Source organism: Odontesthes bonariensis, chromosome 9 (genome assembly GCF_027942865.1).
Source record: "Odontesthes bonariensis isolate fOdoBon6 chromosome 9, fOdoBon6.hap1, whole genome shotgun sequence".
Taxonomy (NCBI): Eukaryota; Metazoa; Chordata; class Actinopteri; order Atheriniformes; family Atherinopsidae; genus Odontesthes; species Odontesthes bonariensis.
The window spans coordinates 9,339,924-9,365,401 of NC_134514.1; the positions used below are offsets into that span (position 1 = coordinate 9,339,924).

General features: G+C 41.4%; 2 protein-coding genes across 3 annotated transcripts; both read left to right on the top strand.

Annotated features, from left to right (window-relative positions):
- The first annotated feature begins 1,972 nt into the window (after window positions 1-1,972).
- Window positions 1,973-11,285, top strand: LOC142388105 (cdc42 effector protein 2). 2 transcript variants are annotated; one of them, XM_075473009.1, is made up of 2 exons: window positions 1,973-2,149; window positions 9,070-11,285. In XM_075473009.1, the coding sequence occupies exon 2, from the start codon at window positions 9,475-9,477 to the stop codon at window positions 10,369-10,371; it is 897 nt and encodes a 298-aa protein (XP_075329124.1). In that variant the 5' UTR covers window positions 1,973-2,149; window positions 9,070-9,474; the 3' UTR covers window positions 10,372-11,285. The 2 variants fall into 2 exon arrangements, with proteins under 2 accessions (XP_075329124.1, XP_075329125.1); XM_075473010.1 differs by having other exon boundaries at window positions 1,973-2,145.
- Window positions 11,286-12,329: 1,044 nt separating this feature from the next.
- Window positions 12,330-25,346, top strand: ercc2 (excision repair cross-complementation group 2). Its single transcript, XM_075473011.1, has 23 exons — window positions 12,330-12,478; window positions 12,744-12,843; window positions 13,190-13,267; window positions 13,368-13,430; window positions 13,524-13,637; window positions 13,718-13,834; window positions 14,804-14,920; window positions 15,088-15,211; window positions 15,299-15,395; window positions 15,896-16,029; window positions 16,524-16,692; window positions 16,816-16,934; window positions 17,044-17,113; window positions 17,314-17,383; window positions 17,680-17,781; window positions 18,876-18,939; window positions 19,044-19,165; window positions 20,302-20,394; window positions 20,485-20,557; window positions 21,996-22,066; window positions 22,576-22,719; window positions 22,822-22,965; window positions 23,819-25,346. The coding sequence occupies exons 1-23, from the start codon at window positions 12,474-12,476 to the stop codon at window positions 23,909-23,911; spliced, it is 2,283 nt and encodes a 760-aa protein (XP_075329126.1). The 5' UTR covers window positions 12,330-12,473; the 3' UTR covers window positions 23,912-25,346.
- Window positions 25,347-25,478: the final 132 nt, after the last annotated feature.

Below are 25,478 nucleotides of genomic sequence, written 5' to 3' on the forward strand. Positions count from 1 at the left end.
AAAATGATTAAGATGAAGGTCAAATTGGACTGAGAATGAGTTAATCATCTCCGATATGAGTGGAATTGACTCTCACGCTGTAATATCCAAGAAGCAGGATTCCACGTAAGACTCATGAAGTTGGATTAATTTCCAGTAATGTTTCAAGGTGACGTACCGCTATACTGGGGTCAAACTTTTCGATTTGCCCCCAGCATCAAACATACAAATCATGAACTAAACTAGTTCAGCTGTAGTTTGTAAAAGACTTCTGTGGTGCAGGCCGATGTTTGGAAACCCAGTGAGGGGTCTGAGCCTGCTCCAACTGTCTGAGGCAGTCTGAACTGGTTTGGCCGCTGGAGCGGGCCTGTCGTCTCTACCTGCTGCTAATCAAATTAAACAACAGAGTCCTCCTCACCGGCTGTCACGGCAAGCATGGCTCTCTAACCGCCTGCAGCAAGTGAACTGGTTGTCAGATTGGCAAAGCAGAGAAAGGAGCGCAGCAGTCAGCTTAATCTGATCAGTTCTGAAGAATAATGACCCGTTGTTCGCTTGTGGAAATGCCTGAAACGTAACTGCACAGTGAATCAGCCACGTGAATCATCATAGTTCACACTTCATGTGGGAGTTGGGAGTCTTTTCTTTGGCTTCTTCCTTGTATAATTTCTCACCCTTTGACCTTTAACTGCTTCACATATGTTGATCAAAGGGACTGTCAGCTCACAGTTTCCCAGCCGCTTAATTCGTCTCTCGTGGAGGTTTTGATCAATAACTTAGTCATTTCTTCATCATCTGAGCAGCTCAGCTTAATGATCACATTATGATTTCACCCCCCCCCCCTCCTCCATAACTAGGGATCTGCAGGGTTATATTAAACCCGGTCAAGTCAAACCGGAAGTTAAACCTTCCTTCAGAATAAAACGTTATGTTAGTGTAACCTGCGAGTTAAAAGCACAAATAAAATCATTGTGTTGACCAAAGGTTATAGTTTATCATTTTTCTTAGTTTAAATGATTGGATTGGAGCTGGACTCGAAGACAATAAGCATAATACTGCTGCTTTTACCACTGATAACAGTAATGATGATAACAATAAGAACTCTTTAACTTAATTTGGCAATAAATCAAACAATGAGCAGAAAAAGTTTGGACCCAAAGACAACAAGGCTACAGAATAATAATTATTGAATAAATAAAACTAAACAAAAAAGAGAAACAATAAAATGTTCTTTAGATAACTATTTACTCTCCAAAACGTCAGAAAAAACAAGGTGTTCATTCATAATTCAAAGAAAATTACCTTTGCTCTTAAACTTAAAGTTTTTTTCTTCAAGGTTCAGTTATTAAAGCACATAATAACAATAAAAAAAACAGGAATTTGTTGTTTTGATATTTTTTAGATAGTTTTATATAACAGATGTGCTGCTGTTTGCACTCAGAGTTAAATGACTGAATCGGAGCTGAAGGAATCACGAGATTCCTGGTTTGCATCCCGGCTGTTTACATTCATGGGTTCCCTCCGGGTACTCCGGCCTCCTCCCACCGCCCAAAAACATGCATGTTAGGTTAACTGGTGTCTCTAAAATTGACCCCAAGAGTGAGTGTGAAAGTATAAGGTTGTTTTATCTCTGTGTGACCCTGTGATGGACTGACAACCTGTCCAGGGTGCCCCCCGCCTTGTGCCCTATGGCAGCTGGGATGGGCACCAGCCCCACTTCGCCCCTTTGACCCTGAAAAGGATAAATAGGTACAGAAAATGAATGGATGGATGGTTGGAAATAGAGACCAATTTTACTCATAAAATAACAATGATGAAACTTGATTAACTGAAAAAATAAATATCAACAAACAGAGAAAATGTTGTTTAGATCATTTATCCCCTTTTTGTCTCTATGAAAGTGACCCCGAGGGCAGTGGGACTGATTAATGTGTTATTTTGAAATTCTTAACCGGAAGTTTTCTGTGCTCTCACTGGTTTAAAGCTTCTCATTCCAGTGAGAATCTGATCCGCTGAACTTTCTCCGTCCAGAGCGCTCCAGAGACAGTGATAATAACCCGCCAGTAAGAGGTTTACTGCTGCTGGAACCCAGCTCTGTATCGCTGGATTTTACCTCGGAAACCACAGAGATTTTACCACCAGGAGAATGACAGAGCCGCGGTTCACCCTGTAGGTAAAAATCACCCTTAAATCACTTTACTTTGAGCTGTTCTGTGTTACTTCTCACACGTGTTAAAATGCGTTGAGATGTTGCTTTGCAGCTGTTGCTCACCTGTTGAATAATAGCCTGTTGTTTTCTATTATGAACGTGACAAAAGGAGTAGAAACTGACCAGGGTTACATTGTATAAGTCAGTATAAAAGGTCCAGGCTCGCTTTGAGTGACACTCCCTTTGGTTTCAACGTGCGCAGTTTGTTGTGGTCATGTAAAGCAGGAAAAATAATAATTATTTAAAAAAAAAAAAACATTTCTCCTCCTTTTTGACACTAAATGGACTACTTTTCCTCGTTTATTGGTTGTTACTGTTATTATGGTGATATGAAATGCCTTTTTTTTCTGGTGACGCCTCTTTAAACACGTAAAAATCATATTTCTGCTTCATCAACGAGACACCTCTGACAGCACAACGACAGTTTAGATTGTAATGGATAATCTCGGCCCACCTGGGCTACGATTATCTCATTTCTAAGAAGATTAAGTGTTGCAGAAGCTGGCTGATATGCACCCATGGTGACAGGAAATACTACACCGTGTTAAAGTCATCCAGTACGTGACTCGGATCCATCCAGAGGGACTATGTGTGCCTGCGTGGATTAGATTTGATAGAAGGAGGTTTGTTTGACTGAAACCAATCAGTCAGCTGAGGAGTTCAACAGGACATGCAGTGATCTCCGAGACTGCAGTTACGCAACACATATTTATCCCTTAGCTCAAACGTCTCCTGTCTCCAATCTTAAATGGTTATTAGAACCAATTTTTTTTATTTTAACTCCCTTTATTGGAGTAATGAAGCTTATCGAGAGGAAAGCGCGAAGCGCAAAACCTGTTCTCCATCCAGTAAAACTTATTGTGCAACACTCTGAGAAATTATTCACATCTACTTCTGAGTCAGTGACTAGACATTAATCAACCGACGTTATCTCCCTTTGGACAAACACCCCTTTAGAGGTGGACAAACGGAACTAGACGCGCACACTCATCGAGTCTCTTCGAAATAAGATTTGTCATCAGTAACTCAGAAGGAGTGTTAGGGAAACCTCAGTGTAAAAAAAACCCACATCAATATTGACTGCATGACAGACGACATCAGCTTTACTTTAGTGGTAAAAACAAAGGCACCAGGAGACAGGCAAAATGCTCTTTGTCAACAGTCGCCCGCTGTGCGCAATTACGCAGGAGTCTGCGGAGAGAAACAATAAAAAGAGCAGTGCCGTCGTGCGTTCAGGCGTGTTCGCTTGTATGTGTTGGTCCCACATGATGACAGGGCTCATGGGTGGCTCACTGGCGCGTTTTAGTGGAGCCAGGAAACAAATGGAGCCTGAGAGCAGAAACAGATGTCAGATCAGCCTCCTCTGTGGTTGATTGCATCATCAGCAGTGTCCCAAATTCCAGTTTACAGGAAGAGTAGAAGCGCCAGCTAACCGTCGGAAATATTTCCTCTCTTTATGAGTGTTTAAGCTGATGTTGTAATCTAAAGGATTTTTTTGGGGTTTGGCTTCTTCAGAAGGCTGCTGATGGGTTAAGACTTGGTTTCGGGATGGAGGTCAGCCTGTTTTAGGCTGATGTTAAGAGCCAGAGAATAAAACTGGGAACCTGAAAGGACTGAACTCTTAAGAAAACAAACATTAAACTCATGCCTCTTTAGACACTCTAAAACTCCCAATAAGGATATGTATGTAAGCACATGATGTGTGTTTGTTTATGTGTATGTGAGGTATAAACACATGCATTTCTAAATATGGAACACGGTTTCAAAGTGACAAGCTCAAATTTTACATCTAAATGTTTGTTTTACCTTCAGCTGAAAATCGGTTCTTTTGGATGTTTAATTTCTGCAAAGTTGATGACACTGATGGAATAAAAAGACCTTCCATCAGATGGTTTCTCTTTTGAAAACTTGTTAATCAATTGGTGAAATATTTATGATAAAGTGTACAATATCTACTTAGATTTTAACTTGATTTCCTCACTTCTTAACATTAAAGAACAGCATCTCTGTCGGAAAATCAATCACAGATTATAACTTGTAAATCCGGTTCAACCTTGTGAGCAAAATAATAGTATTTTCTCCCTTAATTAACCTGACTTACCCTTATAAGCACAAGCTTAACAAAGATGTGGATCTGTGGAGCTGTTGGGCGTTTAAACATCAGAAGTTAGACTCAGGGTTTTCTGTTTTCTTGACGTGAGGTAAATTAAATTAGGATTTTCCAAGACAAAACGATCAAACTTACCCACAAAATAAGATATTCTTAGAATAGAATAGAATAGAACTGTTGCTTCCGAATTTAATTGGAGGTTACCGCCTCTGTGAACCAGTTCTGACGGGTCCTACAGGGCACATCCTCCCTTCATTAGCTGTGAGAGTTTGTTAATACAGCTGTATGATTCATCTGCTCCTTCACTTTGTTTGGACTTGAAATGGGTAAGAATAATTACCCTTTATGTTGGAATAAAAGGTGACGAGCGAACGCCTCAGTTTTTATATCTTACAGTGGCTTAAATAAGACCGAGCTGCTGTCCAGTTTTAATAAATGTGCAGCTCAGATGTTTTTCAGATGGAGATAATTGCTGTTGCTGTTTTCATTAATGGATGTTTGTGGTGTTGGAGCGTCAGAGAGTGAACATAAAAGACACAATATAAATCAAGTTGCTCTCATTTAAAGATGTTGAGTGTGGACAAATAAGCCCGATTGTGCAGTTAAAAAAACCACAGACTTAAGGGACCATCAGGCCAAATCTGCACAGTCAGCTTATTCATATTAGTTCTTAAACCAAAGTTTAAGCAATCAACTGTTTCCCCTCTACATTTAAGTTACAATCATTGCTCCAACTCCAATTTTAAAAAAGCATTGCTGTGTAAAATGTAAATAAAAAGAGAATGATGCAGCGATGTTTAAATATCATTAACCAATGTGTTATTCACAATAGAACATAGAAAACTTATGGAGCAGGTGCAACAAAAGGCTGGAAAAACAGGTGGTACTTAAAAAAGAATGACTAAAAGAGACTTAACTGTGAACAAGGGATGTCCTGGATGTCTGTGATCATCGGGGCCTCAGGCATTAAAAACAGACACCATTCTGTCGTTAGGGCACTGCATGAGCTCAGGAACACTTCCAGAAATCACTGTCTGTGAACACAGCTCAGCGTAACATCCACAGATGCAGGTTAAAGCTCTATCCATGCAAAGAAGAAGCCACATGTGAACACGATCCAGAAACACTGTCGTGTCCTCCGGACCAAAGCTCGTTTCAAATGGACTGAATCAAAGAGGAAATCTCCTCTGTGGGCTAAAGAGGAGCGGGACCATCCAGCATGTTATCAGCTCTCAGTTCAAAAGTCTGCATCTCTGATGGTATGGGGGGGGGCATTAGTGTTTATGGAACTGATAGCCTGCACATCTGGAAAGGCTCCATCATTGCTGAAAGGTATAAACAGGCTTTAGAGTGACATCTGCTCCCATCCAGAGGACTTTTTAAGTTAAATTGTGGCAAAGCCTTCTCGGTTTGGAGAGCTTATTAAAGGGCGACTTCTTTCCAAGTTGTGTTTTCTAATGGCCTGACTTCACACCATGTGTCTGTCCCATTACTTTGTTCACCCACATCAGGAAGTCGGAGGAGGGATGATGGACTAAATCCTCAGACTTCTACCCAGAAGACAGAGGTCTGTTTTCAGTTGTGGTATTGTTTCTTCTTCAGCTGTTAAAACTTAAGTTTATTTTTAGACTTTTGCTTTCAGCTCTTTCAAGTTTTCAGTCCCTGTAACAAATCAGCTTGCTCAGGTTTAGGAAAACATCCTAGTTTGGGTTTATATATACATTTCCTTCACCATGTGTTACAAACATTCTGTTTTTAAATATTTGATTCTACCAGGGAAATGAGTCCCCTTCATATATATATAACCAAAAAAAAGTAGCTATCCCGCAGTTTCACATCGTAAAACCACAATATTTTGGACTATTTCTCACTGTTAGAAGTATCCAGCATCACCTTTTTTGGACTTTTGAACACTCGAGTTCAGCTTGGCTGTTGCCACGTTGGTGTTTTGAAATTGAGACGAACGAGGGATCGAGAATTGTGGAAAACATGTACTCCCATTGAGCAGCTGCTCATCAGTCTTAAATATCTTAAAAATCTTTTAAAAAAAGACATGAAAATAGCTATTAACAGCATCATAATGCTATTATGTCAAACGTTTAAGTTCTCAGACTTAGTGAGGAGTCATTTTCCCTTGCTCGTAGCCTATAATTGCCCCCTGCTGGTCATTAGATGGAAAGCTCTCTGTAATGGTGCGTCCATTACCAATAAAATCACTGTTATCCACTTATTTATCCTCTCTAAGATAGATTATTGTGACTAACTCCTCTCTGGTATCAGCCAGAAATCCCTCTCCTGTCTCCAACTGGTCCAGAATGCAGCAGCTTGGCTTCTAACTGGTTTTAACAGACCGTGTCAGAGCATCCCAGTCCTGGCCCCTGGCTGTATATCAGAAATGTTGATCCCCATATGAGCCACCTCACAGCCTCAGATCCTTGGGCAGGGCCTTCCTGGCCTGGTCTCTAGAGGTGACCGTGCCTTTGATATGGGGGCCCCTCGACTTTGGAACGACCTGCTTGTGGAAATAAGACCCGACTTCTTTTAAACAACTTCTTAAAACCCATTCATCGGCATTCATCTGACCTCGTCCTTTATTTGTTTGTTATATATTATAGTTCATCCTTTAATCCAAAGGTGACGGGTGTTCAATAAAGGACCAAAGATGCTTGGAACATCATTGTCTTTGTCTACAGTGGAGACGTCTTTTTGAAGAAGGATTTATCGGAAGGATTTATCGGAGGGATTTATCGGCGTTTATATCACTTGAGCTGGTGGCAGACAGACAAAGGCAGCTACTTGTGGCTCACGATTATCAAATCACACTGAGTCAGAGCTGATTACTGCAGACGTACTGTGAAGGTCTGATGTCACGCTGGATATTCGTGGCCCCAGCTGAAGGAGACGGTTACTCAGCACTCCAATTCAGAGGAGGCTAGAGGTCGCCCTGTGTGGGTTTATCAGTGGCTGAAGGTGCTCATTTAGAGTCCTGAGAATGATAATCGTTCCTCAGAAGTCACACTGACAAAGAGATGTTCCCGCGCTCCTCGCCTTGTGCGACAATCAGTCGACCATCGAATCAGTTATGTAGTTACGCTGAACTTTAATTACTTCAGTAGGATCTCAGAATGCAGAAGGTCCTGAGCACGTGAGCTCAAAGGAAAGGAGAATATAGTCTTCTTGTAACCGATGCTTTTAAGAAACTTTTCAAACAAGCTCAGCCAGGATCTGAGAGTGAATTATTTCCCCCAAATATTTTAACCTGAAATCAGAGTTTACTGGAATCTGTAGAAGTCAATAAGCTTTAAATTCAAGAAGCATCAATGTCTTTAAAGTGTAAACATGAGCTGTGAAGTACCTCGACTCCAAATAGTATCTGTGCAATATTACAGCACTGTAAATGATAAGAATGGCAGCATTTATTCTCCCCTCTCTTATTCAGTTTCTTCAGAATTATGTGATGACTTTGTGATGAGTCATAACATTTCTGAGTACTTTTTCCCACATGATAATTCCTAATATGTGTCCACACGGCAGTAATAAAACAACCTGCATCGCTCCCATCTCAAACAAACGAAAAAATACTGCTACCTTCATAAGAGTGAGGAGTTTGTGAAAGAGGATGTAGATTTACTGAAGAAACGGAGCGAAAGCTGTGACTAAACTCACTTTTTCGTTTTTAAACCTTTTTAAGTCTCAAGCGACATCTCGTCAAAGTCATTCCCAACATTTATGTAATATTTAAACAGACGGAAAATGTCTGTTTTTCTCTTCATCGCTCACATTTATCTCTGTGAAGCTCACCAGTGCAATGTAACCCGAACATGACCCCTGTGTGAACATTCACAGCAGCATTTCAGATGCCACAGTCATGTGACGGATGCCAGAATATGATGTGGCTGTGAATGAAAACTCCCTCTGGGGCTTTCAGGACTTTCATTCTGCACAGAAATGTTTGAATTGCAAACTTTCCTGAAAACATCAGAGAGATTCATCTGAAACTTTGACAGGAGATAAAACATTTAACACAAGACGATAATGATGCTGTTTGTTCTTTATTTGACAAAAAAATCCAACAAAAAGGCTTTAAACTGATAAAAAAGGTGACACAAAGGCAAAGTTTGGTCGGTTTAGCAGTTTCAGCCATGCATGCATTCCTCAGTGTTTCTGATTTTGAATAAATATGAGCGCACCTGCATCATAAACATTCATCTAACAGAAGAATAACTTTAAAAATGTTCCTTCTGGGTGCTCCTCATTGTCACCTCTTTCACTCACTTAAAAAACTCATAAAAACTCACTCCTCTTCTTCTCTAAAGACATAAATAACAACCGGAACGTTTGGATGATGCATCACATGGTCGCTGCAGCCCGAAGCGTCGCCCTCGTGTTTGTCTCAGGGAGCACACTGAAATATTCGTGACTGATAACCAGCTGCATGCAAAAACGAATCCAAAAGCTTTTAACCCAACACTTTCTGGGGCGTTCTGATGGTGTTTGAGTCTGACTTTCTGCTCTGACTCACACATTTGTAGAGTTGGGGGCAGGCAGACCCCACTGAGCAAACACTGGGGAGGATTCTTGGAGTGTTTTCGATCATATGTCCTCCGGCTCTTAGGAGAAGGTTGTAAATCTTCCCCCTGCCTTCATTCCTCCCCCCCCAGCTCCCGCCCTTCCTTTCTCCTCCGCCCCATCTATCTCCCCGTGCTTTTCCTCCCCACTTGGTCTCTTTTTTGCCTCCATATGACTGACTTTTCTCTCTTGTTTCTCTTCATAGATCTCCGGCCTTTTGATGTCACATTCCTGAAGCTTTTGCAGAACTCAGAGGGCTCAGAGGACCGACCCGGCAGTCAGAGATCACATTCCTCATCCCTTCATCCTTTTCGCCGGACCGGGAGGAAAAGCCGGGACACGGCGTTGGCGTGGACATGGCTTTTCTGTGTCTGAAAGGACGACAGAGGGAGCTGATCTGAGGTCAAGGCCTTCCTCCACTTCCCCTCGAGTCACATGTCACTGTGAGGCTAAACCGCTGACTGACCGACCTAAATCCTTGCATGCTCGCTTGGAGAAGCAACACTGACTTTAAGTCGTGGAAAAAGCAAAGAGAGTTTCCTGGATTTCAGTTGGTTTTCTCCTGCCGCTGACCTGACCCTTTGCTCCGACTGAATCACCTCACATCAAGATGCCGGCGAAGACACCGATGTACCTAAAAACTACAACTCCCAAGAAGGGAAAGAGGCTGAAGCTTCGGGACCTGCTGTCAGGGGACATGATCAGCCCCCCGCTGGGCGACGTCCGCCACAGCGCACACGTGGGAGCTGAAGGAGAGAGCGACATGTTTGGAGATGTGGGTTTCCTTCAGGGGAAGATGGACATGCTTCCGTCTCTGAGCGGGACGCAGAACGGCCACGCACGCTCGCACAGCGTGGAGAGACACGTGGGCGACGGCTTCACCGGGAAACAGGAAGCACACAACTACGCCTACAACGGCTACCATTATCAACATTCCTCCAACGGCATGCTGAAGACGACCATCTCCATGCCTGTGTTCATCTCCCACGACCAGGCTCCACCCAAACCGCCTCGCCTCCACCTGGACGACTCCTCCCCTCCTTCTCTGCTCTCTCAGCAGCTTCCGGAGTCGAGCCACCGGCAGGCCAACGGCGCCCAGCAGCATCCGTCGCTGTCGCTCTGTGAGAACGGCCTGGTGGGACGCTTGGCGTCAGAGCCCTGCCGAGACATCTCCTTCTCCCCCAACATCCGCAAGCTCGTTCCTTCCTCCGGCTCCTTCTCAGAGGTCTCCTCTGAGGACTCCATGTCGGAGACCTGCAGGCCCTTGGACGTTCGCCGGGGCCTCAGCCTGGACTCTGACGCCGGCCTGAGCAACGAGGATCTGAGGAGCGATCGCAGCGAGTCGCCGTGCGCTGCCTTCCATCCCACCGGCCTCACAGCCTCATCCAGCGTGTCGCGGTCCGACTCGATGGCCGGGTTGGACCTGGACCTGGGCCCATCCATCCTGGAGGATGTTCTGAGTATCATGGACCGCTACAAAAGCACAGACGATCGCTGTGAGCTGTGAACAATGATGATGTTTTTATGCACGTTTACGCATATCTTTACTTTGTTTTTGTGGAAATACCAAAGACGGATAAAAGATGGAGGATTGGAAGACTGACAGCTGAGTTTAAAGGTAGTGAAAGACTGAAAAAGTGGAGACACGTGTGGACTTTATCGTGTGGTGTGGGGCCAAGGCAACAGGCTGGTCCTTTGGAGCCTTCATCAGAGCTGAACCGCACACTCAGTACATGAAAGAGAAGCATCATCACAAACTCTGACAATTCATTCTCCTTTCGGTGGACACACAGCTGCCTCTGCCTGCACTGTTTCGCCTGTTAATCTGACTAACGCCGAGGATTCTCTGCCTACTTTTCTGCTTGTCAATGGTTAACAAACTGTCGGTCAGATATAAATGTCTCCGGACTGACCTGGGAAAATCAACAGCTGCACAGACACTGATTATTAGTTACAACGCTGGACATACATTTATGCAGTAGAGTTCAAATTAGCCGCACTCATCCAGGAATATCTTCTCTGAGTAACTGTAATGTTTCAGCACCGAATGAAACGTGAAGAACTGCTGATTGTATTGTCGTTCTATTACAGACTAGAGTCTCCACCTTCCATCTAGTGTTGCTTTTGTGAACAGCAACATTTAACTGGGAGTTTTCTCCTATTTTTTTTTTAACCAGAAAGAAACTCAGGATGTTTATTCTTGATTGTCAAATAGCTTTAAGTGTAAGAAAGTGCTGCTTTGTAGTTCATTTTCAGATACCGATCTTTTAAAGACATACCTTCCTTCTGTGCCGAGGCTTCCTGTCGGCCTCCCTAACGTTCACTGTCTACATTATCACAGTAGCCTACTAATCAAATGTCATTTATGCTGTATAAATCTGTAAATCTATTAATAAAATGTTTCTTATAAAGAAAACGTTGTATCATTGAGAGTTCATATGAGTCATTGAGATTTTAAAAACATCGAGTCCACATCAAGTCCCTGTAACTCTGAAACACTAAAATATATTTCAGATTTTAAAGGTTACAGATAATAATGGTTGATGGTAACATGTGTAACAGAGATCCAGTCAAGATACCCTTAATGTTAATATAAGCATGACGTCTTGCACCATACAGTATAATATAACCATGGAGCAATTCATTAATACTTAGTTTTTACTGCCCACTGGTTGTAACAAATTGGAACTACAACTGCTTTCTTCTATGCATCACATGGAGCTCAGCTTTAGACTAATGTCCAATATGAATTGAATGTAGATAATTGAAATGAACATATTTATAATGCTCACTGAATAATATCGACAGTTTCTTGGGAAAACAGTGGGTTTTCTCTGTATTTTCAAAACAGTTTACTGGAACTCTTATTACTTTATTTAATAATTCAACAGTTAAATTGGAAATAAGTTAGTAGTTTTTATTTTGATTGTTTAAATTACGATATAACATTTTAAAAAGAATGAAAAACTGTTTTTAAAACATACTGAGAGACATTTTACTCCATTGCATGGCGTATTTACTGCCCTCTAGTGGCTATCAAGTAGAGCTGCAACACTAAAAATGGTCAAAGTGTGCGTCAGTGTTAACATTCTACTTCCGGTAAAAGACAACAATTAAAAACTCAAGTGGCAAAATTATTAAAACTCCCTAACTGAGCGGTCGACGGAGAAATTGGTTGGTATCGTTTTATTTTTCAAAATATTAGACGGAAAAATTGATAGCGTATCAACATTTCCGGTATAAAGTTTCAAAATAAAACTTAGTAAATCTGCTGTAATATTTGAAAATGACAAATATTATATTCAACTTAGACCATTGTTGATCAAAATATGAATAAAACAAACGACCGTAACTAAGTTCTTACACGATACAGATGTATCTCAAACAAAATTCAAGTATGTTTTCCTTCTTCACCCTATGGATGGCGCTAAAGCGGAAGCAAACCTTAATAAAAATCGTAGAAGAAGCAGAAAGCATCAGTTTTCAGCACGGCTGAGCAGATGTTGTTCTGTGCTTTTTTTTTTTGTAGATTTTAGATACTAATGAGCCTTTCAAAGTCAGGAAAGTGACTGATAACAAATCGGGGCGGCTGTTAAACGATCTGCCAAAATGAAGTGAGTGTTTTTACAGTTCAACTGATTAAAAACGGACAGCGCGAGCTGCCAGTGTTAGCTTAAATGCATGTAGGTACTGGGATGACATAACCGAGCAAAGTTAACGTGTACTCTGACTTTAGCATTTTATGCAGGTTATCCTGCATAATTTTGAGTTGTGAGTTGTGCAACGATTCGTCTCTTAGCATTTATTTCCTCCACCTGTTTGGTTGATTAGATTTCGACCTGTAAAACTGCTGTTAGCATCTTCACTGTTTGGTTTCAGGCTGAACATCGAGGGTCTGTTGGTGTATTTTCCGTATGACTACATCTATCCGGAGCAGTACTCCTACATGCTGGAGCTGAAGAGGACTTTGGATGCCAAGGTGTGAAGAGTCAGACTCTATTCTATATTTACACTTTTCAACTATTTGTGTTAGTAATTCAAATGACAAGATTATACTACAATTTTTTTCCTACTTCTAAGTATGTTGCATATGTGTGTTGTTTTTTTATCATTACAAAATAAAAATAAAAAGCTGAATGAACATTCTCAATGTGTGTTGATTCCAGTATTTCTGAGATTGTAGTTGGGTTCATTTCTTCTTGCAGCTTCCCTTCTTAAACTCAGATTGTTGCTGAGATCAGTAAAACTAAAAAGTAGTTTGTCTATCCCAGATTTTGCATCCGATGAATCAAAAGTCGGGGTTGAGTTCTTCTGTCTGTGTTCAGGGTCATGGAGTCCTGGAGATGCCGTCAGGAACAGGGAAAACCATCTCCCTGCTGTCTCTCATTGTTGCCTACCAGCGGGTGAGTTTAGCTTTCAGGTGACTCAGAGGTTGTGGTTTATTCTGCTTTCGTGTGAGCAGCTCAGCATGTTTGGTTGTTTTTCTGTTGTTTTTTTTTTCAGGCTTTTCCGTTGGAGGTCACTAAGTTGATTTACTGCTCCAGAACAGTTCCTGAGATCGAGAAGGTGAGCAGCACACATTTCTCTTCTAAAGATTCCACCGCTCAAACGCTCACAAACAAGGATTTTAAACAAAATTCCCGCCCTCTGTCTGATGAGGTTGTGGAGGAGCTGAGGAAGCTGATGGAGTTTTACACCAAAGAAACCGGAGAGGCCAACAACTTCATGGCTCTGGCGCTTTCCTCCAGGAAGAACCTCTGCATCCACCCTGAGGTACAAACACCTGCTGTGAGGGACGGATCAGACCTCGCATACAGCACTGCAAAGCATGAAGCCCTCTGTCTGCTCCACAGGTGAGCTCTCTGCGCTTTGGGAAGGAGGTTGATGGGAAGTGCCACAGTCTGACGGCGTCGTACATCCGTGCACAGCGGCACAGCGACCCCAACCTGCCGGTGTGTCGCTTCTATGAGGTGAGAAGAAGTGACGCATTTAGGTTTAAGCATGCTGTTGTTTTTTAGTGCCGGGAGATATTTTAGTCTTGTTTCTATCCTGACTTGAGAAGCAGTTAGTCAATTGTTAAGCAAAAATTTACTTTATTTTTCTCAAAGCTGCCAGTAAGAGTCTGATTAGTCGAGGAGAAATTAGATTTTCATTTATTTGTTTTATTTTTTTTGCCAACATGTAATGAACCATGATTCCCAATCCTGATTCTAACCGACTCGGGTCCAGTTGAGTCAGTAGAGAAGGAAAGAGCAGAAACCTCATCAGTGAGCAGTTACCAGTATTATCCTTAAACACGTGTTCTGACCAGGAACTTGGTAAAATAATCAGTCATGAGGCTTAATGGGATCGCATAAACTTCCAAAATGGGAAAAATCGTCTCTTTCTAAGCTTCTCTCATGCTGAAGCTGCTCAAATATCTCTGAAAAACCTGATTTTCTGCAACAAATTCAGCTCTGATGTCGGTTTCCTTTGACAGTTACCTCCAACTTCTCAGTTTCTCAGCACACAGCTACTAAACTGGCCACAACGGCCTCCTCAGTATCACTGACTGCCTCGTTTTTCAGATTTTCTGAGCATTTTTTTCCAGATAAAACTTTCTTGCCTGTGGTCTCACAGGAGGTGGAACCTTTCATACATTTTGTGACTAAGCAGCCCAACCACGAAGGAAAAAATGTGATTGGTCAATTTAGCTTTCATTTCACAACAGCAATCCACCACTCAGAGCAGATGATGCCGCTGCAGGATGCAGAGACATTTGGGAATTTCTGCTTCCTCTCTGCTGAAAACGAGCATTGTTACCTCACTGTGAAGGTCTTTGACGAGGTTAAAGAAGTCGCAGTCAGAACATGTTTTGACACACACGTGTCAAACTGTCCACATGTCCGTCTGTTCCTGCTTTCCTTGATCTTCTCTAATCGTTCAGGTTTGTGTTGCAGGAATTTGATGCAGTCGGACGGCAGGTGCCTCTTCCTGCTGGCGTCTACAACCTTGACGACTTGAAGGCGTTTGGCAGGAGGAAAGGCTGGTGTCCGTACTATCTGGCTCGATATGCAGTACGTTACCCAGCAGAGTTGTATCCTACAAACATGACATATGTAGCAACATTACTGCTCTCAATAATAGAAAATAATCTGACAGTTCTACTCCGTTTCACTGATATTATTCTGTTTGTTTTCATGTGTTATGCATAGATTTTTCTTCTGTCTTTATTTCCTCTCAGATCCTGCACGCCAACATTGTTGTGTACAGCTACCACTACCTGCTGGACCCCAAAATAGCTGACTTGGTGTCCAAAGAGCTGGCCAAGAAATCTGTGGTGGTGTTTGATGAGGCTCATAATATAGGTAAGAAGCTGGAATAAATGCTAAGCTAACTTTTAAAGGTCAAAAATCACACTTCTCGTGTTTTTTTTTTACACTTTTTCACTTCAGACAACGTGTGCATCGACTCCATGAGTGTGAACATAACGAGACGAACGCTGGACCGCTGCCAGAACAACGTGGACACGCTCCAAAACACCATACACAAGTAAGAGTGTGACAAAGTTCAGAGGAAAGAGACATGCGGAGGTCATTTACTGTAACTCTGAGTAATTTGGGCTCATTGTCACCCTGCATACTGACCTTTAAGGATGATGTTTTAGGGCACCTGCTGCAGTCTTAAAGTTCAACGACACACACAACTATGAGAGAAAATCTTTATCCTCCTGAGCTATCTTCATTTTCTCTATATGTGAGGAGGGATAAATCAAGAAAATGTGTTTTTAGAGGACTGAGCTGCTGTTTACATTCATCAGCTCTGTGGTTGCTTGATGTTTGCATATGCGCTCTAAAAAACAAGCTAATGACAAAATAAACCTTTAAATCTGAGTTTTATACTTTACTTTTAATGTTCTGTGTGTTAGTCCAACTAGATTATGTTGCTTTAACTTTACTTCTGAGACATGAATCCAACATATTTGTTAAATTTAACTACACAACAGAGTTTATTCATGAACTAATGCTCCGGATGTTTTGTTGTCCTTTCAGGATAAAGGAGACGGATGCTGCTAAGCTGAGGCAGGAGTACAGGCGATTGGTGGAGGGGCTGAAGGAAGCCAATGTTGCCAGGGAGACGGACGTCTACCTGGCTAATCCAGTGTTACCCGATGAAATTCTGCGAGGTTTGACCATCAATACTGAAAGAATTTTTGCACATATCTCGGACTTTAACCTGTGCACATACATATATTTACTTTACTTTATTTTGCACTCTATTTTATTCTATATGTATATATTTTTAATCTTATTTTGTATTTTTAATCTTGCTTATATATTTTATTTGATATTCTACTATTCTAAATTAGGAATTTTTAATTTTACTTTAACTTTCCATTAATGTTACTTTGCTACCTAGTTTATATTTTGTATTTTATAGTTTGTATTTTGTGGACGGCGGTTAAAGGTCATTTCACTGCATGTTGTACCGTGTATAACAATGCATGTGACAAATAAAACTTTGGATCTTGAATTTGCTTTTACTTTACTTTCTTTGGTCAGATATTAGAACAGTCGCAGTCGGTTTTCAGTAAAAAGGTCGTTGTGTTAAACAGCAGCTTCAGTTGACACATGAAAACACGAAGATTTGACTCCAACTCTTGTCTTGTCTTTCTGTCAGAGGCGGTTCCGGGTTCTATTCGAACAGCTGAGCACTTTGTCGGTTTCATGAGACGTTTCCTGGAGTATCTGAAGTCCCGTCTGCGGGTCCAACATGTCGTACAGGAGAGCGCGCCGCAGTTCCTCAAAGACATCTTTGAGAAAGTCTGCATCGACCGCAAGCCTCTCAGGTCCGATTCACCACGACATATCCTTCTTCTTTACCACATCTTCAGTTCACTCGCCCTCCTCACTGGCTTCATAACTCTCCAGCCCCTCATTCTGATGTTCTTCTTCTCTCTGTGTGTCTCCAGGTTTTGTGCAGAGCGGCTGCAGTCGTTGCTGCGAACTCTGGAGATCGCAGACATCGCAGACTTCTCTGCTGTAACTTTAATCTCCAACTTTGCTACTCTCGTCAGCACCTATAGCCAAGGTACTAAAACAGTCAGATACTGTAGTTGGAGTAAGATGCGGTTTAGAGGTCAGTTTTAGTTTTGAACATGTCTCAGGTGTAGATTAAATATCTCTGTGTGTGTGTGAAGGCTTCACGATCATCATTGAGCCGTTTGAGGACAGAACGCCGACCATCGCCAACCCTGTGCTGCACTTCAGGTGGGTTAAAGGTGTATTTAAGGAAAAATACTTATATCTGTGGGGAAGTTGATGCTAAGATGCTAATATGTGTGTAGATTTAGTTCTGCTTGTGACTGTAAATGATTTGAACTGTTACTCAGTTAAAAGCTGGTTTGATTAAAGGTAAGAGTAGACGAGCTGCATCGAGGTTAAGTCTTTCCATCTTTGTCCCCTCTCAGCTGCATGGACCCCTCTATAGCCATCAAACCAGTTTTTCAAAGGTTTCAGTCGGTCATCATCACCTCTGGGGTACGTCTCTCTCTTTCCTCTTTGCTCCTTTTATTCTCCTAACTTCTGAAGCAAACGTTTTTGCCTTAAAGCTAAACAAAACAGTTTGTGGTCTGTATAAAAGGAATCATTTTCAGATTTAATCCTGCTTTTTTTTGTTCATTTGTCACATGATATATCTTCCATGTTGTGTTCTTAGTTGACATTACATCAACTTCTACTCATTACTTCCTGTTTCACAGACTGTACTCTCTGATAAGTGAGCGCTGACCTCATTGGACGTATGTGTGTGTTTTTGTCCCCTGTTTTCACCTCAGACTCTCTCTCCGCTGGACATCTATCCCAGAATCCTCGACTTCCGCCCTGTTACCATAGCGTCCTTCACCATGACGCTGGCGCGGACCTGCCTCTGTCCTTTGGTGTGTAACTACACTCTGACTCATACACAAGCACGCAGACTGTAGCCACTCTTTAAAGGTGACATGTTAATAATTTAATTTTCTGAGGTCTTGTTGAGACGAGATTTGATGTGGACTCGAGCTTCTCAAAACCAGACTAACGTGTCCAAATAGTGCTCGTTCACTCCTGCCTGTTTTCACTCTGCTCTGTTCATGCTTTAGAGTTCCATCTTTTTATAAAAAGTGTTTATCGATGCAGCTGAATTCCTGTTTTTTGGCTTCAGAGCATCAGAAACTGACTGAAAATCAGACCGTTGAGACTACGTATCAGCTCACGGTCACTTAAAGAATTTCCAGTCTGTTGATCTGCTCTAATAAAATTTGTACGCGGTACGTTATAAACAGTTTGTGTGATTTATCATTCCACTTATAATGCTAGAAGTGAAGAAATGGGACAAAAAATAGCTAAAGATCTGAATGATATGCACATATTGAGACATTTTGGTCTTATAAGGTGAGTCAAATCCTTGGTTTGACAGCCTCAAACTTTCGATCGGTTACTGATTAAGTGGTCTGGTTAGCTGGTTAGGCTAACCATAAGCTTAATTTAGTGCAAACACAAGCGACTCACTGCATCAACAAGCAAGTTGAACATTATTTATAACTTAAATTTTCAAAAGTATGTAAGAAAGGAATGTATGGCAGCAAAATATTTTCATATTAACATTATTCAGTAAGCTGTCCCAGGCCGTGCCAGCCGTTAGCTTATAAAATTATAAATATTAGGGGACGAGTCTCAAAAATATATCGCCCCCTGCTGCTGGAAAACAGTTTGTGTCATTAAAATAAAACCACAGGTAACTTTTCATCTGGGCGTCTGAATAAGATCCTGGTTTTATAACCATGGCATCATCTGATAAAATCACAGTTCAACGGGACCGCAGATTCTTCATCTTTTTCTTCTTCAGGTTGTAACACGGCAGCTCTATACCGTGTGTCACCTTTGAGTGGATTCGGGCAGCAGTCGTGTTCAAACGCTGCCACATTCTGTATCGCCTCTAAAATCTTCATCCTATAATTTCCAGAAGTGTATTTTTCTGCTTGGTCTGACGCAGATCGTCGGCAGGGGAAACGACCAGGTGGCCCTGAGCTCAAAGTTCGAGACCAGAGAGGACTTTGGTTTGTGAAAATGTTAAAACGTTTTCCTTAAAATACTTTTTATTTGGCACCAAATGTCCGAAAACTGTACGGAAAGGATGAATGTTCACATGTTTTTCTTCCAGCGGTGATCCGTAACTATGGCAACCTCCTCCTGGAGATGTCTGCGGTCGTTCCTGATGGGATCGTTGCATTTTTCACCAGCTACATCTACATGGAGAACATCGTGGCATCTTGGTATGAACAGGTCGGTGTCAGGTCGGCGATGCTCCTGTTTACCAGCATTTACAGTGTGTGTGCTGATGAAACGTGAGGCTAATTGTGCCTGAAATACCGTATATTTGTTAGTAAACGGCACTCTTTGTCCTGCTTTTTTATTATGCATCAAACAAAAATCCCAAGTTTAAGTATTTTGTACCCACACAAGAGTTTAAACTCTTGGCTGAAAACTCTTTATTCTGTAATAAAAAGTCGTTTTCATCTCAAATCCCAAATAATTGGTACAACTCAACATAAACTCAGAGGCTTCCTGTCGTGTCCTTTTACCACTAAAGTATAAAATGTGATTATATCATAGTAAGTTCAGGCTCTTAACTATGTTTTTTGTTCTGCTGCTTTTAAGACATAATATCACTGATCAAAACATTAATTTTTCAACTTATTTTTTTACCAACGATGTCTTTTATCGCCCACATTAACACGCAGAATGCATCCAGCTGTGCAAAGAAGAGCACAGCTGTACGAGCGAGCTCTTTAACGACTCAAAAATGGAAACAAAACAGGAATTTACAACCGAGAAGGTGATTGAGGATCACATTGGAGAGGCACACGTTATCTCCTGGGCTTAAAAACACTTGTAGGGCTTCTTGTAAATCACCAGGTGCCTCTAAAAGTGAGGCCAAGTCAATTCTCTCAAGGTAACTTAACCACAAATGTTCTGGAAGCGTGGTTGTTTCCCCCTTTTGGCAGATTGTAGTGAAAAATGCTGAATCCACCTCTCTGTTTGCTAACTAATTGGGTCAGAGGGTATTTGTATGGGGATTATGTCCCGAATTCCCACTCCTTTATGGTAACATCTTCATCTAAATCCTTTCTCCATAACTACTGTCTTTTTACGGAGAATTTGTCTACTAAAAGATGGGAAAATTTAGAAATCAGTCCCTAATCATTGCCTTTTTTATTATGGTCAAAGAGGGAATAGAGAGTCACTGATCTGTCTGCATCTCAGTTGTAGGTACTTGAAAAGCTCTTTGCAGGCTTCATTGTGAAGTTCCTCTTCGTGCTATCGGCGGCACTTGGTGCAAGTCATACGATGGGCTGTTGCAGTACGTATTTTGAGTCTTGATGTTGTTTCTCGGTTTTTGTGCCCTTGTTTGTTTGCAGGGAATCCTGGAAAATATCCAGAGAAACAAGCTCATCTTCATCGAGACTCAGGATGCAGCAGAGACGAGTATGGCCCTGGAGAAATACCAGGAGGTAAAACTATTAGAATAAACTCAGCTGATGGTAAAGCTTCATCTTCTTGGTTCCTTGTTTGTAACTTTTGGAGAATCTGTGTATTTTCAGGCTTGTGAGAACGGCCGAGGAGCCATCCTGCTGTCTGTGGCCAGAGGAAAGGTGTCTGAGGGAATAGATTTCGGTAAATTATCAGGTTACTCTATTCACTTCAGTTCAGTTTTATTTATAGAACGTCAAATCACAACAAAGGTCATATCAAGGCACTTCAAAGATTTGTCCGGTTATTCATTAGAATTAAAAAATTAAAGCCAAAACCAGTTAGAAATAAAGTAGCCGAGCTAAGGAAGTCAACAGATGGCACTGAAACTTCTCTTTGATCCAATCTCCCGTCCTGAATGTGCACGAGGCGACTGTGGAGAGAAAAAACTCCTTTTTAACAGGAAGAAACCTCCATCAGAACCAGAACCAGGAAGGGCGGCCATCTGCCTCCACCAGCTGGGGGGGGAGAGGTCAGGAAAGAGGGGACAACAAGCTCCATAACACCAGGACAGGGATACCTGCTGAGAGAGAAACACAAGCTAATGACAAAAAGGGAGAGTAAAGAGAGGTGCATCATGGGAGGTCCCCCAGCAGTCTGGGCCTATAGCAGCGTAACTTTGGGATGTTTCAGGCTCACCTGAGCCATCCCTAACTATAAGCTTTATGAAGAAGGAAAGTTTTAAGCCTGATCTTAAAGGTAGAGAGGGTGTCTGCTTCCTGAAGCCAGACTGGTTCCACAGAGAGGGGCCTGATAACTGAAGGCTCCGCCTCCCGTTCTGCTTTTAGAAACTCTGTGAAACATAAGGGCTGTGTTAGAAACCGCATACTTCTCCTACTACTCATACTAACTTTTTGAGTTAGTATGCGAGTTTAAGTAAGCGAGAAGTTCCCGGATGCTTACTAGATTTGCCGAAATGTTGGGTATGCATCATGAGGTTACTACTCATACTCAAACTACCCAAGATGCAACGTAAAGTGACAGTTTCAAGCTAGCTATAACGAGGGTAGGTTCACTTCCTGTTTTCAAAACAAAAGCACCAATTGAATCATAATGGCTTTCCCTATGATAAAAGGCAACGGGTATTTGTTTTTGTGAAAATAACCGGAAGTGCGTTGCTCACTGCGGCTAGCTTTAGCAGCGCCGAATTCTTGGGAACAAAATTGTAAACAGCTGGTATTTTTGTCAGGTTTCCAACACGTTGGGGATCTAAACGACTACTTTCTCGCCTGAAAATGTTTCAAATGTTGCTAAAGTTTACAGAGTTTAGAGCTTAAGTGAAATCAGCTTCAGGGCGGCTGATTTCGGCTCGGGCAGGAGCGAAATGCATTGTGGGTAATACTGTCTGATCGATGAGTATGTGGTTTTGAACACAGCTAAGGAGACCTGCAGTCTGAGAGCAAAGTGCAAGACTGTGAGATCTTTAAAATATGATGGAGCATTAGGAGCTTAGGAGAAGAATTTTAACAGAGAGCCAATAAAGAGAAGTTCCTCAGAGGAAACATTTGACCTCACTGATGTGTGTTTGTGTGTCCAGCTGTTCAACACATCATGCATTTATCTTCTTCTGTTTCCTGTTCAGTGCATCATTTTGGTCGAGCTGTCATCATGTTTGGAGTTCCTTATGTTTACACGCAGAGCCGCATCCTGAAGGTCAGAATTAACACTTTCTTTGTACTGAAGTTACTCTTTTACTGTAAATGGTAACATTTCCCACAGCATCGTGTTAGATGAAGAAATTACTTATTGACTCAAAGCTCCAATACAGAAGTCAAGTAATTGTCTTTTAAAGTATTCCTTTAGTGAAAATCCACATGTTCGTGTTGCCTTTTATATGCTTAAAGGTCTTTAATGATACTAACAGTCAGCATGTGACAAAGGCGAGAAGTGCGATTGATCCCAGAATACTAAATGAGGCATAAATATAGGGACACAAGGAAGGATTTTGTGGCTCAAAAGGGAGAAAAAAATGTCTCTATTTGTAATATTAAAGAACGGAGTTGAGTTTTTAAGGCTTAAATTAATTACCAAAGACTGGTCTAAACTTTTTATTTTTTAATTTTCTTTTAAAAAGTCTTAACCGTTAAACAAGAGGATGTTTTAATGTGAAATCTGTCTGTATATTTACATTAAATCCTCCCTGTCTGAATCACCTGGTTCAGGCTCGGCTGGAGTACCTTCGGGATCAGTTTCAGATCCGAGAGAACGACTTCCTGACGTTCGACGCCATGCGCCACGCAGCTCAGTGTGTGGGCAGAGCCATCAGAGGCAAGACCGACTATGGAATCATGATATTTGCTGACAAGGTGAGAGATGACAAAGAGAGAAGGTCAGCCCACTGGATTTTTAATCGGTAAAATAGTTTTTCGGTTTATTTCGGAGTTGGTCTAACGCTCTCCGCTCCACAGCGATACGCCCGAGCAGACAAACGGGGGAAGCTTCCTCGCTGGATTCAGGAGCACATCACCGACGGCAGTTTGAACCTCACCGTGGACGAGGCCGTGCAGCTCTCCAAGCACTTCCTGCGGCAGATGGCTCAGCCTTTCAGACAGGTACGACCTGCCGAGAACCACAGAAGCATAAAGTCGCTGCTTCCATGTGTCCCGCCCAAATTTAATCCAACCATCTTTTAAGGTTGGAAAAGAACCTTGGAGAAGAAGTTTTTAAACCTTAAAACAATGCACATGTATGACTACTGACATCTAGTGGTTAAGTTTGGGATTGCAACCATCTCCGAAGATGTCTACTCACTGGCTAGCAACAAATTATGTCTGCTTCTGTAGGTTAAATTACCCGTAAAGTAGAAATGTTCATCAGTAATTTCCATTGAGGAGAAGCTACATCAATGTTTCTTCATGCTCTCTGCCATTGCTTCCTTAAAATATTTAAACTCTTCATGTTTTCACTTCTTTGAATTGGTCGATTGGAGGAGAAGTTTTTAAACCTTAAAACGATGCACATGTATGACCTCACTATGTTGTTTTTCTTTACGGTCCTTTGACATTTTCGTGGGCTTTTTATGGCTTCTTAATGGCCTCTTTAACATGACAACAAATTCAGGTGTATGTATGGCTGCGTATGTGCAGGACTCACATGGAGAAATGTTTTTATGACGGTGGCATTACATCCCCACACCTGTAGGGGGAGCCAAAGGGCACAAATTCTCTTGATTTACCTAAAGGTCATGTAAGAAATGAAGGAACAAAGGGAACATTGGGGCACTGTAGTTACCCCTTGTGTTGAGTTTTCGCATTAACATGAAATAATTAGAATAATGATAATTGGAGCTTGTTTCATTTGCTTTAAAAGGAACCCGACATGATGAATTATTGGTATTCTGGTCGGATAGTTTCATAGAACTTTCACAGATCTTTGTGTTCAGCTCGCTCTTCATTTTCTCTCCAGGAGGACCAGCTGGGTCTGTCTCTGTTGACCCTCGAGCAGCTGGAGTCAGAGGAAATGTTGCAGAAAATCGCCCAGATCGCTCATCAGACTTAAAGGTGACGCGCACTGCATTAAGTCATCACCGCAGACAGTTGGGGGTCGTCTGATGCTTCTTGCCACAGTGCAAACGGGTTTGGATAGTTTTAGATATTCAGGTGTTAGCGCAGCAGTAGTTCTAAGTAATCCAAGAGGAAAACGTTTGGTTTTCACTCTTAATAAGACATTTTGCTCGATACGAACAGTATAAACATCTAAAAAACAGCATTTAAGGACTGTTACAGTATTAACCTTTTGAAATCGGTGTTTAACCCAAAAGTTCAGTACTTTGGGATCACAGAAAATCTGATAAACCACCATTGGTTTTATTGCAAACTGCTGTAAACTTCCACTTAAGACACCAGTTGATGATATTAAATCCCCTCATGCTCAGAGGAACAATGTGTAACAACTACTGACATCTAGTGGTTAAGTTTGGGATTGCAACCATCTCCAAAGATGCCTACTCACTGGCTACTAACAAATTACGTCTGCTTCTGCAGGTTAAATTACCCGTAAAGTAGAAATGTTCATCAGTAATTTCCATTGAGGAGAAGCTACATCAATGTTTCTTCATGCTCTCTGCCTTTGCTTCCTTAAAATATTTAAACTCTTCATGTTTTCACTTCTTTGAATTGGTCGATTAATTCACAGTTGTCTGTTCTCGCATTAACAACTTAACACAGATTCTTCCATCTTTTTCTCCGAGTACTCTTCTTCTATAATATGGCAGCTCTACCATGTTACAGGACCCACTGCACAAATGGATAAAAATAACTCATTCAAAGGAAATAAAACCATGATTTAGCAAAGCAGTTGGATGCTAATTAAAACATAGTTCACACCAACTTTTGATGTGAAAAAAAATCAAACGACTTTGATAAATACAGCTGCAAACGGACAGTAATCTGGTTCTGTTTACAAAGTAACAGCTCTCCTGGCCCAGTGCTGGTCTAAAGTTTAAACGTGGTATCAGTTAACCTGCTAATAGTTTAAATAAATAAATAAGGAACCTGTCAGGATGGTCTTAACTTAAACGTCCATTAAGGCAACAGATTTATCTCTGATCCAAAACTGCTGAACTTGTTAAGCTCTTTCAGGTATTCTGCGGTTTTGTTTGTGAATAAAACACTGAGATACAGAGAAATATAAATCCATCTGTGGGTGTCACTTTGCTCCATATTGTCTGTTATACAGACAAAACTACTGTTTATTTTCTACTGCGATGTACATAGTCACATTTTATACCAAACTGTGTGTTTTCTAACCAAGAAGTTGGAAAATAAATGTTTCTACGTAACTGTTGTATTTTCTTCTTGTAAAAGTGTTTTCTTTTTTTTATCTTCCTTCACTTTCTAAGAGGCCAAAGATGTATGAACTGAACAAAAATTGCATTTAAAGCAGGAAAAAAAACAAACTGTACAAAAGGCTCAATTGTCTTACTATAATTTATTTATTTAGACTCAAGTTTGCAAATATAAAATACAAACATTCTTCTTTAATAAACAGTGTCAGAGTAGCTCGATACTTAATTTCTACATATTTGTTTTGTCTTTTTTACATTTTGCAGCGTTCTTAAGTGCTT

Coding starts and splice junctions, on each gene's coding strand:
- LOC142388105 (XM_075473009.1), top strand. CDS start 9,475: ATGCCGGCGAAGACACCGATGTACCTAAAAACTACAACTCCCAAGAAG.
- ercc2 (XM_075473011.1), top strand. Junction 13,835..14,803: donor CGGTGTGTCGCTTCTATGAG/GTGAGAAGAAGT, acceptor TTTGTGTTGCAG/GAATTTGATGCAGTCGGACG. Junction 17,782..18,875: donor GGACCTGCCTCTGTCCTTTG/GTGTGTAACTAC, acceptor GGTCTGACGCAG/ATCGTCGGCAGGGGAAACGA.